The following is a 17283-nucleotide window of genomic DNA, read 5'->3' as shown; positions in this document are numbered from 1 at the left end:
AGCCATCGACGGTTGCTGATGATCGTCCGACATGAGATGTGGATAGTGGGCGCCGACTGAGTTATGGCTCATCATCGAGGGATGCTGAGGATCTTTCAAAGTTGCAAGTTTGTTTGTATTACTATTATTTATATTTATTTTTATCTCATTGATTAGTCATAAATTCTAAAGCTTTTTTTAAGGCATCATCCTCGCCCGTCACGGAGGCCACTTTGTGCGATACTAACATGGCTAAGACGAATGATTATATTCAGGATCCCGCCGAGACAATGGTAAGACAATTTAAATTTTTGTGACTTAAAACGTACATTACTAATATATATTTCATATACTAAAATATCTTATTATTCTGTAGGTTACTGCTGGACCGACGACCCCTTCTACCGAGCCTGCCAGCCCTATTGATGATCATGCTGCAGCGCATCCTCCGATAAAGAGGCGACGTGATGAGGATGATCCTGATAGTGTAGCCGGGCGGGATGGGATACGCCTCAGGCCAACGACTGCTTTAAAGCATACAAGATATGGGACACATTGACTTTTTTTGATTTTATGTACATATGACATTCAGTAAATAATAGCAACAATTTTTATTGTTTACATTATATGCGCATTATATTTTTATTTCTCGGGTTCTTTGTTATTTTAATACTACAACAAAAATACAAACATAGCAACGTAACATAATTTAAATTCGGTACAACTAATGAAAATACATGACACGAAAAACATAAAGATAAAATATTACACTCAACACATACATGTGTTTGTTTAGTCACTATCGCCCATTATTCTCTCCTTCAACCACATAAATTTCTCTTTCAACCTATTTTTTTCTTCTTCCGTCTCTTTTAGTTTCTCCTGTACTGCCGCAATTTATCGTTGTATTTTAAAGTCTAGAGTTCGTATTCACCGGTCACATTCCAAACATACCTCAAACATGATTTGTAGTATTCCTGGTTAATGGGTTCATTATACCATTCTTCAAATCTACATTGATTTCGGTCCTACCAATGGGGATTATAACACAACACTATTAGTTAACATTTTATATAAAAAAATATTAACAAACATTTTTTTTCAAAACAATAACTTACAAGTTGTTGACATATCCAGCGTCTGCGCCTAACATTACGATTTGACCAACATGGCTTCAAAATCGCACGTTTGTCACAATAACACCTCGGTACGTCATTGCGTCCAGGCATTTCTTAATGCAAGAAAAATAAAAAATTTATAGAAAGTTTTTCTATTTGTTTTGGTTAAGCGCAGATAATAACTAAAATGCGCTAGTTATTTATAGGCAACATAAAATACATAACGTGGTATTTCATCGCGCTGTGTTTCGCGTGATAATGATTCTTTAGGGTACAATACAACTTTTTAAGAAGATAGCTTTTGCAGAACAACAGCTTTTTCAGGTCGACAAGACAACACACATAACTTGGTATTTCACCGCGCTATGATTCGCGTGATAATGATTCTTTTGGGTACAATACAACTTTTTCAGAAAATAGCTTTTGCAGAACAACAACTTTTTCAGCTCGACAAGACAAAATACATAACGTGGTATTTCACCGCGCAAAACAACTTAACGAAGAAATATTTCAGAAGACTTGAGAATATTTATGAATGGATTTTTACAAAATCCTTAACCTCTTTAAATAAGGCAAAAACCAGTCTGGGGGTATAATTATTTGAGGTATAACGCCTTACATATGGGCGCTATACCCAGTTAAATTATTGTTATGTCAGTTAAGCCCAGAAGAATTATTGGCAGGCCCACATAATATATATAACGCCTTTCAAAAGGGCTTTATATATATAATGCATTTTAAAAGGGCGTTATATATCTTATTGTCACCAATTTTTTCCCTCACACATTTTGATTCTTTGAGTCCAAAAGAACCACATTTTGGTTCCGGACTCGCAAAAAGCTATGTGTACAACGGTACAAGGCATACACATCTCGCTATAATTTTCTAGAGTTGATTGTTTAGATGGTCAGTTAATTTGGGATAATTGGTCATTAAAAGCATCTATTTATTTTGTCTTTTAAAAGTCACTTTACTTTGTCTAATTAACTTTAGTGGTCTTCTTTACCGAATTTTATATTTTACGATGAGATATAATGGTGTAGCAAGTTTTATAAAAAGAAAAAAAATAGTTAAAACACTTAGGCGCCGTTTTATCCATAATTTTTTTTTTTCCAAAAATGTATTTGTCCATGAAATTTTGCAAGTTTTTAATTTGTTTTTTTGAAAATGAATTTTTCAAAAACCAATTCAAAATTTTCAGAGAATTTTTTCCGCACTCACAAAACTTTAACATTTTTCCAAGTGAAATGCTTTCAAATTCCAAATGTCATTTTTCAACTTAACTTCAAATACTATTTTTTTTTTCAAAAATTATAATTTTTATGTCCAAACGCCTACTAATAAAAAACCTGGACAAATTTAGAATCCAATTTACCCAACCCGAAATCTACCCACCCAACTTATTCCTTTCTATTAAAAAAGAAAATGCCCAAACAGTCATATTTTTGTTCAATGTCGTCTTCACGTTTCGTTCACTGGTTTACAACATTTCATATATTGAATTTTGTTTTGATCAATACTAAGTGAATGTAATGTTGTTTTTTCTGTGAAATTTGAGAAGTGAATATGGTAATTAATTAGCTCTCCGTTTCCTGTAATTGTTATTGGTGGCATGTAAGTTTATAATTACTTTAATTTTCATGGACTTCTCCTTCATTTAAGTGTCCTTTACGGCGGAAGCTTTTCAAGGTTGACCCCTATTTTTCCGTGATCAAGAAGATTGTTTGGATTATTGTATCCAAATTCATAAACTACAAGTTTAATAGAATTCTGTTCCATATATCTTCCAATAGTTATTGTCTTTCTGTCATAGAAATTCAAATTGCTCCATATCTCATTTTCCTTTGGCTGCTTGAGTAGTATTTTTCTCAATATCCTCTTTGCTTCAATTTTCTTTGTGTTGGAGTCGGAGCTTCACAATTTTCAGAAATTAACGATGCTTTGAAGAAGAATTGCAAAGTAAAGGAAGTTGAAATTGTGAAGAAGAAGACCGACACAAACGAGGTTGATGAATTCTGTCCAAACAAAATAGATACATAAGATATTTGGAAGCTTCAGGATTTGACGAGATGAAAACGCGTGTCCTCAATCCAACGGACACAAATAAAAAACTTTCACAACTGGGTATTACTAGTTGATTGGGCTCAAGGTGTTGTTATTTCAAATGGATCCATTTTCTATTGGGCCCAATTCGTCTGAAGCTTCTTGGGCCTACTAGAAGATAAGAGAAAATTGTGTGTGTAGATTCTTTCCTTGTAGATAAATTATCATTTTCTGTATTTATCTTATAAGTTGTTATAGAGTAGCTAATAATCATAGGCCAAGTGGCATAGTTAGTTATCGAAAGATTCTTTCTTCTTTGTATATAAAGACAGACATTGTACAGAGTTCATTATCAAATACACGGAAAATTCTCTTAATGACTATTTCATTCTTTTATTCTCCTAACATGGTATCAACGCTTTAGTGCTCGATCCTTCTTCAATCTATCTAATTTTCTTTTCTCTCCTTTGTTGTGTTTAACTTAACCATGGGAGACCAACTCGAGCTCAATTCACAATCTGTGATAGAAACAAGCTCTCCTCAGATGACAACAATTGGTGCTTCACCAACTGGTTCTGTAGTTCTTGACTCCTCTCATCCCTTTTACCTTCACCCTTCAGATTCACCTGGCATGCTTCTTGTTAACACTGCTTTTGATGGAAAAGGATATGGGGGTTGGAGAAGGGGAATGCTCATAGCCTTGTCTGCGAAAAACAAGGTAGGGTTCATTGATGGAACCTTCCTTCAACCCAAAATCTCTTCTGATGTTTTCAAATCTTGGACCCGTTGTAATGACATGGTCATTTCTTGGCTATTGAACTCTCTTTCTAAAGCAATAGCTGAGAGTGTTCTATACTCCAAGACAGCCAAGGACATTTGGGATGAGCTTGAAGAAAGGTTTGGTCAGAGTAATGGACCACATCTTTATCACCTACAAAAAGAGATGACTGAGTCAACATAGAGAAATTTAGATATAGCAGGATACTATACTAAGCTGAAAAGGCTATGGGATGAGTTGGATAGCCTGGATGTGTGTCAACACTGCACATGTCCCTGTAGTTGTGGTGCTAAAATCAAAAACTTCAAATCTCAGCAAGATAGCAGACTCATTCAGTTCCTTATGGGACTGAATGGTGCTTATGCAGTAGCCAGAAGCAATCTACTTATGCCATCACCATTGCCTTCAGTCAATCATGCCTACTCTTTGCTTATCAGAGATGAGAAGCAAAGAGAAGTACATATTTCTCACCATCCAGCTGAAAGTGTCTTTGTTGCTGCTCAACAGTCCTATGGAGGACAGAAGGTAACCTCTGCTAAGAAATTCAACACAGAAACAAAGAAAGGAACTCAGTTCTGCAACTATTGCAAGAAGCAGAATCACACTATTGAAAACTGTTATAGATTGATTGGTTTTCCTTCAGATTTTAAGTTTACTAAATTCAAAAGATTCAGTGGAGCTAAGAGCAATGCAATACTTTCTATGGAAACTCTCAGACAAGCAATGCAGGAGATCAAACCATGACACAAGATCAATTCCACAGCCTTTACCAGTTGCTTCAACATGTGAAAGTTGGTTCTCAAAGTGAGCAGGCAAATGAGGACATAGTGTCTGCTAATTGTGCTGGTATATCTAATTCTTCTTCCTCTTCCAAAACATATATCAGTGTTTCTCTACAATCTGTTTCTTGGATTTTAGATTCAGGTGCTTCTGAGCATATAACCTCTAATTTGCAGCTTCTGTTTAATGTCAAACTCCTTCCTAAACCAGTCTATGTAAGACTGCTTAATTCTGCTAAGGTGTTAGTTTATCAGGCAGGATCAGTAACCATTCTACCTGGATTTGCTCTTCATCATGTTTTGTTTGTGCCAAGTTTCAACTACAACTTATTATCAGTGCATAAATTATGTTTGCAATTCCATTCACTTCTAATTTTCTCCTCTTTTGATGCAACATTGCAGGCCCCTTCACTGAAGAGGTCAGTGGTGATTGGTAAGGTCACTAAGGGGATATATCTCTTCAATTCAGTCTATTCAAGCCAAGTTGGTCAAGTCAAGTTTATCAAGCCTAGAATAGTAGTTTCTAATTTAATCAAGGCTTTTAACCATTCTGTTTGTAGTCAACATGCTAGTACGCCAGTTTTTAATTCTAGTTTATGTTTAGCATCTATTTCTAAAGATGTAAGTTTATGGTATAATAGACTGGGACATATGCCTTTTTCTAATATGAAATGCATTTCTTCTATTTCTTATTCTTCTTCTCTTTGTAATTTTCAGCTTTGTGATATTTGTGCTAAAGCTAGACAAGTCAAATTATCTTTCCCTTCTAGCTCTATAACAACTAGACACATCTTTGATCTTATTCATGTTGATACTTGGGAACCTTACAAAACACATACTTATGATGGATACAAATACTTTCTTACTATAGTAGATGATTATAGTAGAGGGACATGGACATTTCTCCTCAAATCTAAGTCTAATGCTTTCACCATGCTCAAACAATTCTTAGCCATGACTGAGAGACAGTTTCACACCAAAGTAAAAATTATAAGATCAGACAATGCCCTTGAGTTGGGATCCAGTCACAGTACCTCACAGTTCCTTGCCTCCCAAGATATTCTTCATCAAACAACTTATGTTTCTTCTCCCCAATAAAATGGGGTTGTTGAGAGGAAGCACGAGAATTTACTTGAAACTTGCAGGGCATTACTCTTTCAATCTAACCATCCAGTCAAGTTTTGGGGAGAATCCTTGTTGACATCAACCTTTTTAATTAATAGATTTGCATCTAAGGTCCTAAAAATGAAGACTCCTTATGAACTCTTGTTTGGTCAACCACCTAGCTATGATACATTAAGAGTTTTTGGTTGCCTATACTATGCTTCAACACTACCTACACATAGATCCAAGCTAGATCCCCGATCAGCTAAATGTGTATTTTTGGGATACCCTTCTGGCAAGAAGGGATATAAGCTACTTGATCTACAAACTCACAAGGTATTTATTTCTAGAGATGTTACTTTCCATGAACATATTTTCCCCTTTGCCTCTGTCATGCCCCATTTACCTATATTTCCAGTTAGAATGCCTTCCCATGCCATTGACACTCCTACTGAAGCAGCACCTGAACCTCCCTCTTCTATGCCTTCTCCATCTTTACAATCTAGACCTATTTCTTCTAGAACTGTTTCTTCACCACAATCCCTTCTTCAAACTGCTCTTTATCCTTTACACTTTGCACCTCCCACTTCTACTTCTCCTCCTTCACTCTCTAAATCTTACTCTTCCCCAGTTCCTTCTCCTCAGTTTCATTCACCAATCTTTCCTACTCCTCTACCTTCTCAACCTGCTCTTAGAAGGTCCACTAGAGAACATCACTTGCCCTCTTATTTAGATTATTACATTTGCAATTCAGTTATTTTAACCAATCTGACTACCAACTATTTTGCTTCCCCTGTTTCCCCTCCTATCTTATCTTTTTCTGTCCTATCTTCTTCTAACCAAAATATTTTAAACACCATTTCCTATATTTCTGAACCCACCTCCTTTTCCCAAGCTTGTCTTCATCCAGGTTGGCAGGAAGTCATGAACAAAGAATTTGCAGCATTAGAGGCAAACAAAACCTGGGAGGTTGTGGAATTGCCTAAGGATAGGAAAACACTGCCTTGTAAATAGGTTTACAGGGTGAAATATAAGCAAGATGGTTCAGTGGAGAGATTTAAATCTCGGTTGGTCATTAGGGGTGACATATAAAGGGAAGGAACTGATTTCAATGAGACCTACTCCCCAGTTGTTAAGATGACTACAATCAGATGTTTGCTGGTTGTGGCAGTTAAGAAGAAATGAGGTGTTTACCAGTTGGACATCAACAATGCCTTCCTCCATAGTGACTTACAGGAAGAAGTCTACATGAATTTTTCAGCTGGACTTACTCCTCCCACCCCTGCTCATGTTTGCAAGTTGCGAAAATCTCTCTATGGGTTACGACAAGCCTCCAGATAGTGATATGCCAGGCTTACTGCCGCTTTAAATTTAAAGCGTTACTCTCATTCACTCAACGATTACTCACTCTTTTTCAAGAAATCAGCAGGCAAGACTACTATCATTGCTGTCTATGTCGACGATAGCTTACTAACGGGAGATGAACCTACAGAAATTGACTCTATTAAATTATTTCTAGACTCTGAGTTCAAAGTCAAGGATTTGGGTCAAGCACATTATTTTTTGGGTATCGAGATTATTAGGGAGAAACATGGAATTATATTAACTCAAAGAAAATTTACCTTGGATCTTCTTTTTGAATTTGGATGCTTGGATTCCAAACCAGCCTCTTCTCCTCTTGATCTTGTTGCCACTTGCGTATCAACGAGGGTGATCTTTTACCAGATCCTTTCATTTATCGCAAACTCTTGGGCAGGCTCAATTATCTAACTCATACCCGCCCTGACTTGTCCTTTGTTGTCCAACACCTCAGTCAATTCATGCAATCACCTCACGTCCTCATTTTGATCCTGCTTTACGCTGTTTAAGATACCTTCTATTGGACCATGGTTTAGGGCTTTTCTTATCATCTAGTCCTTCTTTCAAGATTGTTGCTTTTTGTGACTCCGATTGGGGTCGATGTCCAAACACTCGAAGATCTATAAATGGATAGTACCACGTGTTAGTACGAGTTGAGGATAGACTAAGAATTCCATATGTAAAAGATGGGCTTGACAACCTTGGGTTCCTCTAGATGATGAATGTGATACAAATAAAAGTCAATCTCTAATTATGCATACCAAGGTATACGAGGATAAAGTATGCGAACTTAAATGGGTAAGCGTAAAAATATTAAGGCATGAGATGCATAAAAGGTGTAATCTTGGAGGTTATAAGAAGCAATATAGGTTGTTAGAGAAGGGGGAAAAATGATGTGGAATGATATGGAAGTCCAAAAAGTAGTCTTTGGTATCCCTATCCTCTGCCGAGGAGGAATACCGGTCTATGCGCAGAGTTGTCGCCGAACTCACTTGGCTCCTTCGTCTTCTTGAAGATCTTTTCCTTACCCCTTCTATCCCTGTGCCTCTTCACTCTGACACAGGACGCTATCCACATAGCCAAAACCCCCGTCTTTCATGAACGCACCAAGCATGTCGGCCTTGACTGTCATTTTGTACGACAACAATACCTTGCTGGCCTCATCTCTTTATCATTTGTACCCTCCTTCTCTCAGATTGCCGATGTTTTCACAAAACCCCTTTCTGGTCCGATCCGTAAATCTGTATTGGGCAAGTTGGGGATTGTTTCACATCCCTCCAACTTGAGGGGGGATGTTGGAGTCGGAGCTTCACAATTTCCAGAAATTAATGATGCTTCGAAGAAGAATTGCAAAGTAAAGGAAGATGAAATTATGAAGAAGAAGACCGACACAAACGAGGTTAATGAATTCTGTCCAAACAAAATAGATGCATAAGATATTTGGAAGCTTCAGGATTTGAAGAGATGAAAACGCGTGTCCTCAATCCAACAGACACAAATGAAAATCTTTCACAACTGGGTATTACTGGTTGATTGGGCTCAAGGTGTTGTTATTTCAAATGGATCCATTTTCCATTGGGCCCAATTCGTCTGAAGCTTCTTGGGCCTACTAGAAGAGAAGAGAACATTGTGTGTGTAGATTCTTTTCTTGTAGATAAATTATCATTTTCTGTATTTATCTTATAAGTTGTTATAGAGTAGCTAATAATCATAGGCCAAGTGGCATAGTTAGTTATCGAAAGATTCTTTCTTCTTTGTATATAAAAATAAGCATTGTACAGAGTTCATCATCAAATACACGGAAAATTCTCTTAATGATTATTTCATTCTTTTATTCTCCTAAACTTTTTGCCTCTACAATCCGTCCTTCCTTTCATCCCCTCTCTCTCTCTCTCAAAATGACCCGTATTGCTACCTTTACCTCTATAATTTCTTATTATGATGTGATATATTTTAGTGTGTAGCTCAGTTATCTTTTTTTAGTTAAGTACTGTAATAGTTTCTCTATCCTCGCTGACTTTTTGAGTGAGGTATTGGAAGGTTAGTGGGCAGAAACCGCAAAGAAGTATGCAGATCGAGAACATAAGGAGAATATCATATAGAAACAACTTCACACCGAAGGATGGCTCTGTATTTTTGTACATTACCTTCACTACAAAAATAGCACTGCATGATATGCAAAATTCACTAGCCGATGCCAGTAGATCGTAAATAAAAAGATGATGTCGATTTGGGAGGAGAAACATGCACATTGATGTCTTTGGTGTCAAGTATATGCTGAAAACCACATTTTGATTTGGATTCTTAACCTATAATGCCTAAGAAAACTAATTTAGATTATAGTCATAATCTAATCTTCTGGAATTGTTAAATACCTATTATTTTTGTAATTGTTTAAGTGCTTCATCATTCGCACAACTGTAGCTGTAATTGTAACTCTTCCGGTTACTTCATTTGTTGCTGTTATTGGGAGGGAATGATCACGCCCAACTATACCTCCTAAGAGATCTAGCTGTCGTTGCAAATATAATCCGGTTTACAAGTCCGGAGTCGAATCCCACAGGAAAATAACGTATTTAGTTATAACTAATAGTTTTGCACGAATTTAAGTAATCAACTTTCAGAAATATTATAAAACAATTTGAGAGTTTACTAACTAAGATCAAAGTAATTAAAAATCTAGTAATTTATAACTAACAAGGCAAATATTGTAGACAAGATTTGGAAAAGTCTAAAGGTTATGATTTTCCCTATTGTCGGAATCTTCCACGCTACGTTTTCTATAAATTCGCCTAAATATTTTCTACCGATCGTGAGTATTTTAAGTGTCGTAGCTCTCTCTCGAGTAACTACTACAATTTACTAGACGTATTCTCTCGAACTACGCTAGCTGACACTAATTTACCACTCACGACGATCGCACCAAGGCTTAGTTATCTCTAATCCTGCCTTTAAACCCTCCGTATTAATCTCTCAACTACATTAGGAGTGGTGTTGTTCAACAACTACCTAAATGTGCACTCTCTCTCGAGCAATATACACACTAAATAGGAACAGTTAATTAAGAGCTCTTCAATTAATAACAATGAAAATATAGTTGAACAAGTAGAGAAAAATCAAAGGCAAATCTATATTAAATGCGATACAGAATCATCCTCCAATAGGTTCCATCAAACCTTAGATTAAAGAGTTTAGCTACTCATAACTACAACAATAATCAACATAATGTTTAAAGACATGAAACTACAAAGTAAAGAGATAAAGGAAAGAAAAACTCGTTTAATTCTTGCTCCACAGTGCTTGGCAGCCTATTTCTTCTCCAAAATCATGCCCAACCCTAGAATAACTCGTTTGGGGAGCATTTATGTCAATCCCCCGGTCCAAATTTGGGTTTGGGTATTTTAACCCGTGACTTTTAATTACCGTGCTATAGATTTCGCGAAGCCTGGTCTGTAGCGCGGTCGACCTGGCTATAGACCTCGCGAAGCCTGGTCTATAGCGCGGTCAACTTGGCTATAGACCTCGCGAAGCCTGGTCTATAGCGTGGTCGACCTGGCTATAGACCTCGCGAAGCCTGGTCTATAGCGCGGTCGACCTGGCTATAGACCTCGCGAAGCCTGGTCTATAGCACGGTTTGGGTACTTGATGCTTTTGGCTATTTTCTTGAATTGTTTGTCCACGTTTTGTGAAACTTTCATTCGATGTTTCATTCCGATGTTCCTACACATAAAACAATATAATTTAGTGCAATTATCGCACAATAACTCACTAAACCAACATAATATAGGGCGAGTAATGTGCTAAACGTATAGCATTTTGGCCTAACATCACCATCCCACACTTAAACGTTGCTCGTCCTCGAGTCAACTACCAATTCTTAGAGCACTTTTATTCTTTTTTTAGCACATCTGAAGCACACCATACCTATGACTATGATTGATAGCAATAATTAAACTTTAGCATATGCCTTCAAACTTTCCTTTACTTTATGCCATACTTCAAAAATTTATTCACAAAAAAAAAAAATATTTTTATAACAATCCTAACATCACAAACCGACTAAATATCACAATGCATTCATGGATCGACCACTAATCATCATAGAGAAATCTAATAACGTCACCTATCGCTTGCGAAATCATGTGCTCTCACAACAAGAACAAGAGAGTAAGTTGAATTCACACATTCGAATCATATGCTTAAATATATTTTAATGACTCACATATATCAAAAAAAGCCCTCACTCTCACAAAGAAGTCACATGCATGCACAAAGTACCATAGGCTTTCCCATTATGTAAACTTATACTAACATAGGTTTGCTCGATCTAAAATCAATTAGGACTTTTTATGGATGTAATGTGACCTCAGGGAAGGATAAGATATATTTTGGATTAGTGGTTCATCCTCCCAAGCACTTTAACACATCACATAATAAACGGTAAGCGCAAATTCTTCAATCCACTTCAATTTCACTAACATTATCACCCCCAAAAATATTTCCTCTTTCTTTATGCACCACATTAATTCTTACACACTAGCAAGGATAAGATATGCTTGTTTTCCTTTGCTACATTTTTTTTTTTCAATAATACTTTATTTTTCTACCATTTCTGCTAGTGGTGTATTCCTTACAATACAAGTGCACCTTTCTTTCTTTTATTGGTTCCACTCAAAAGCCATCCAAGTTTCATCCTTACTTCTTTTACCGCTCATTTTATAATTAAAGTGCTTTAAGAGGTAAAATGATCAAAATAATGATAATTAAGAACAAATGGGTATAGGCTTGTAATGTGATTGCCAAATAAAAGTTTATAGGCTCAAAAGGGTTGACTAGGGATAGTTTTTATTGTGGTAAGCATTAATCTCAAACAAATCAAAGAAAGCCTTATATCATTTTTCAAACCGAGCAAAACCTAAAATTTCGCTTCAACTCACATGCCGGACAAGTTATAGACTCTAATGCAATGACACAGACTATATAATTTCTCAACACACATGGCACATGACTCAGTAAGGATAGTTCCATTCCAATTCTCAAACAATTACAAGTATTCACGGAGCCACAAAATATTAAGCATTAAGCACAAAGTGACACAAGCCAAGAAAATGAGATATAGGCATTAATAAACATGCTATCTAACTCAATAAGGCATCATAAGCAACTTCAAACCATAGAGAAGGTAATACACATGCTAGAGCCTAAATATGCTACTATCAAATAAGTCAAAAGGACGCCTAAAAATTTCATCTTCCTTCTTTTATTCCCTATATCCTAATCTACTCTAAAAATATATAAAATAAAAACTACTACCCGGTTCAACTACATCTCGTGAAAAAGAACCGAGGCACAAAGAAAAATCACGAGGGATCATTACTACCTAAAATAATAAAAAGGCATATTTTTTTTTTCTTTTGGATTTTTTTGTTTTTCATTTTATTTTATTATTATTATTTTTTTGTCGGACTTTAAACCCTCAAGATTGTATAGGATATCCATCGTCGGGAAAAGTTCAATCTTTTTCTATTTTTCTAAAACAACATTTATTCAATTAAACTAACACAACTAAAATAGCATAGAAAGTCACCCATACAATCTCCTCACCCCACACTTAAAATTGTACATTATCCCCAATACACACCCATAAATATAAGAGGCTAAAAGAAACTCCCTGGTAGGCCAAAAGCCGAAGTATTAGCATCTCATGGGGTACTCAGACTTCTCTCATACTTGGTGCTTTGTGCGGGCACCCCACACTTAGTTCTAGCCTCTCACTTGCTTTTGCTTTCTTCTAATGGCCTTGCTTACCATGCTCTTAGAGAAATAAAAAAAACACTACAAGAATAATACAATATTAATAATAATAATAAAAGAAGTAAAGTTGGGTTGCCTCCCAACAAGCGCTTGATTTAATATCGCGGCACGACGCGAATTACTTTCTGCCTCCACTTCGAACTTTTGAATTGGACCCCAAACTTTGATTCAGCTCTATGATCATGCTCTTGGGGCGATACAAATTTTTGCGAGCCAAAAATTAAGTGATTCTTTATACACTTTTTGGCTTCCAATCGAGGAGTGTCACCTTGCCTAGACGGCCTTGAAAATTTCAGAATATAGGGCTCATCCACCTCTTCCTTTGACTCTTGCATTGGCTCATATAGATCAATTTCCATATCTCTTTCCGAGCACAATGTCGAAAAATGATTGGAGTGAGGACCAATGCGCTCAAACTAAAAATTCAACTTGTTATCGACCTCCTCTTCTTGCCACAAGCTGGAATCAATTAAAATTATATCTGTAAGGTCCTCAGTTGACTCCAGTACCACTTCTTCAACATCGACGTCATCAAATTCTAGTTGGTTGGTTTGGTCATATTCTCTTCTCAACTCCTCCATTATAATGTCAATTTCTGCAGCCAATTCACGCTCTTCTTGGCTACTATCCACACTGTAAGCATGTTGTGCTTTACAAGGTTCAATTAGTTTATTCGCTTGAGCCTCCAAGTTGTGAATAGTTGCCTCTTGCCTTTGTATTTGCAAGTGGTTTCTCATCATATTGTTTCACAAGGCACTTCAACTTATCTTTGATCTCCTTCAGGTCAGCGTCCTCAGGTTCTTTGTTCCTATTAACTTCACATGAAAATGTAGAACCATCATAATAAGGGGTTGGGAGAGGATAAGAAAGACAAGCACAATCATAAAAGTGACCATCTTGACCACCACAAACGCCACATAAATACCACACATAAGATTGAGTTGGTGCACATAACTCGCTCTTGGGAATATTTTGATAAATTTTGCCACGGGTGATTTTCTTCACAATATATATGAGGATCAATAGTAGAATTTCTGATGTGTGGCTATAATTCCATATTTTAGTACATTAATTACCTTACATTTTATGTGCTTTAATATTAAACTATATATTTCCACATATTGGAGTCTATTTTATGTGTAGGTGCATTGGAGATGAAATTAGAGCAAAAGGAAGATTTAAAGAATAAAGTGTGCTCGAAAACTGTGGAAAGAAGAAAGAATGCATTAAGCAGTGAAGAGCTCGCGAGGCGACCCTTTGATCTCGCATGGAAGCTGTCGACACGAGCCTCTGAGCTCGAGTAGGAGCATGCATCGCAAAAGGTCAGGCGAGCTCGAGCTCGCGTGGGAGCTGGCGCCGCACAGTGTTAGGCGAGGTTCATCTCGCATGGAGCCTTGCGAGGCATGGTCTGAGGCGCGCTTACTCCGGATTTTGAAGGCTTATTTTGCTTCCTGGTTTGACTAGGACTTAACCTATGTCCTTTAGGTCTTTTCCTACACATATAAATAGACATAAAATACCACTTTTGAAGGAGTTTTTTGGACCAGAGGCAAGAATAGCTCGTGGAACACCAAGTGGGAGATAGAATCATCGATTTCTACATTCTTTCATCTTTACTTTGTAATTTAGTTATGCAAAATATTTGGGATATTGTTACTATGAGTATGAGTAGCTAAACTCCTAATCTAGGGTTTTGATGGAACCTATTGGAGGATGAATTTCTTGTTATGTTAATATAGATTTGTCGCAGTATTTTCTCTATTTGTTCAACTACGTTATTATTGTAGTTGGTTGAAGAGCTGTCAATCGACTGTGCCTATTTAGTGTGTATTACCCAGGAGAGAGTGTATATTTAGGTAGTTGTTGAATAACATCACTCCTAACGTATATGAGGGATCAATACGAAAGGTTTAAAGGTGGGATTAGGAATAACAAAATCTTAGTGCGATCCGAGTGAGCAGTACTTAGTGCCAGCTAGCATAATTTGGATGAATATATCTAGTAAATTGTGGTAGTTACTCGAGAGAGAATTACGTCACTCAGAGCGCTCATGATCGGTAGAGAAAGCTTAGGCAAATTTATAGGAAACGTAGAGGAAAGGATTCCGACAATAGGGGAAATCATAACCTTAGATCATTCCAATTCTTGTCTACAACCTGTTCGTAGTTAGTTATTAATTACTGCATTTTCCTTACATGATATTTAGTTAGTAAACATCCAACTTGTTATTTAAATATTTCTGAATATTGATTGCGTGAATTTGTGCGAGTCTAATAGCTGTGTTTAATAGGTTAATTCCCTATGGGATTCGACCCCGGACTTGTTAATCGGAATATATTTGCAACGACCGCTTAGTCCTTTTTATAAGGCATAGTTGAGCGTGATCAAATTTTGGCGCCGTTGCCGGGGACTTAACCGTGTTATTAATTGCAGCCAAAAGAAGTGCTAGAATTCTTAGTGTAGTCAATTTTCTTCATTTTAAACTAAATACATTGAAATTCTAACGTTTGTAGTCTTAGGTATTACAGGTGCATGCCTAGAAACTCCTCAAGAACTGATGAATTGTTCGAAGCATTATCAGATCCTGAGAAATTTTTCAAGGCACTGAACCGTGAAAACAAGAAGAGAAAACAACAACAGAACTCAATAGAACAAATAAAACCAGACATGGATGACAGAATAGAAAATCCAATCAACAAAGTCAACGCGAATGACCCGAACAATCAGGGTGTGGTGCCTTTTATGCCTGATGCAGCATTGTATGATTGGGCACAACCCACCGCCAAAAATCTGGAAACCGCAATTGCAGTCCCTCAGATACAAACAGAATCTTTTCAAATCACAAACAACATGCTACATTTGTTTAAGAACAAGGGACTGTTCTCAGGGTCTTACGTTGAAGATCCTCAGCAGCATCTGAAAAATTTTCTGTCGATATGTGTCACGCAAAGGCAACCTAATGTGATACCGGAAGCAATAAAGCTGTTACTGTTCCCATTCTCGGTGAAGGGAGAAGCTCAGACTTGGCTTAATTTACTCCCCATTAACTCCATCACTACTTGAGAGGAATTAGTTAAGCAATTTGTGAACAAGTTCTACCCACCCAATAAGACTGCCAAACAAATTGATGAGATATTGAGCTACAAGCAGATACCAACAGAAACACTACAAGAAACGTGGGAGAGGTTCAAGGGTATGATGGTTAAGTGTCCACATTATGGCATTCCAGATCAGATGTTAGGGCAGAGGTTCTACATAGGATTGACAGACAACTTAAAGGCCAATGTTGATGCTTCAGCGGGTGGAGCATTTTTGAGCAAATCATTCAAAGAATGCAAGATCCTACTTGATAAAATGGCTCAAAACTCAGGATGGATGACAAGAGAATCTACGATCACTCCTGTAGTTCATTCTGTGGCTTTGGACCCAAATAACTCCATAACCAAAAATATGGCCACTGTGATGACACAAATGAGTATCTTCACCAAAAAGATCGATGAATCAGGCTAGAAGCAGCAGGTACACATAGTTGACGCGACTAATGGAGGCTTATGTACACCATGCATTAACCAACCATATGGATGCTCCTGGAGTGCAGAAAGTGACAACCAGCACTATCAGGAAGATATAAACTATGTGGCCAATTATGGAGGACAGAGTCAAGGTGGTCAGAATTGGGGGCAACAAAATCAGCAATATAGACCAGCACAACAGTAGTATAATAATAACAACAATTCTGGAGCTATGCGACCACATGGTCAAGTTGTGCCGTACCAAAGGCAACAGGGATACAACCAGAAAAATCAGCAGGTAGCTTATCAACAACCTCAATAACAACAAATAGTGAGACAAGAAGATGGGTTGTCTGAAATTAAAGGAATGCTGCAATAACTGATTGGGTCTAATGAAAAAATGCAAGAGAGAGAGCACTCACATGAATCAGCGATAAAAGGCATTGAGATTCAATTAGGATAGATTTCGATGGCTCTAAATAATCGACCCCAAGAGACGCTACTGGTCGACACACAAGTCAATCCAAAATAGCAGGGCCCGAAACAGCGTATGGAAGTGAGTTCTAAGAAATGGTAGAGACCTAGATCTTGAGCAAGAAATTGCTCGCGAAAACCGACCAACTGCAACACTTGTGCCAGTACCCATTGAGGTAGATGATTCAATAGGGTTAACTGAGGTGACGGTACAACATGCACAAGAGGGCACTAGCAAAGAAAAAGAGGTTGCAAAGGAGACTGAGGTAGCACAAGAAACGACAGTAGAAGCAGTGCATGAGTAAGATAAAACTCAAATCACA

General features: G+C 37.2%; 1 protein-coding gene and 1 non-coding gene across 2 annotated transcripts; one reads left to right on the top strand and one right to left on the bottom strand.

Moving 5' to 3' along the window:
- Positions 1-3627: 3627 nt before the first annotated feature.
- Positions 3628-4662, top strand: LOC107767346 (uncharacterized). Its single transcript, XM_016586318.2, has 2 exons — positions 3628-4037; positions 4200-4662. The coding sequence occupies exons 1-2, from the start codon at positions 3628-3630 to the stop codon at positions 4660-4662; spliced, it is 873 nt and encodes a 290-aa protein (XP_016441804.2).
- An 11429-nt stretch (positions 4663-16091) lies between these two features.
- LOC142177806 (small nucleolar RNA R71) lies at positions 16092-16198 on the bottom strand. Its single transcript, XR_012706357.1, has one exon. It is a non-coding gene; the product is annotated as a small nucleolar RNA R71 (small nucleolar RNA).
- Positions 16199-17283: the final 1085 nt, after the last annotated feature.

This window comes from Nicotiana tabacum, chromosome 23 (genome assembly GCF_000715075.1).
Source record: "Nicotiana tabacum cultivar K326 chromosome 23, ASM71507v2, whole genome shotgun sequence".
Taxonomy (NCBI): Eukaryota; Viridiplantae; Streptophyta; class Magnoliopsida; order Solanales; family Solanaceae; genus Nicotiana; species Nicotiana tabacum.
Note: the sequence above shows the minus strand (reverse complement) of the source record. Positions and strands in the feature narration are given on the sequence as shown.

Bases quoted from the DNA above. Each gene is read 5' to 3' on its own strand.
- LOC107767346 (XM_016586318.2), top strand. From the start codon at position 3,628: ATGGGAGACCAACTCGAGCTCAATTCACAATCTGTGATAGAAACAAGC. The intron at 4,038-4,199 runs GTTTGGTCAGAG...ATGTCCCTGTAG, and splicing joins TGGGATGAGCTTGAAGAAAG to TTGTGGTGCTAAAATCAAAA.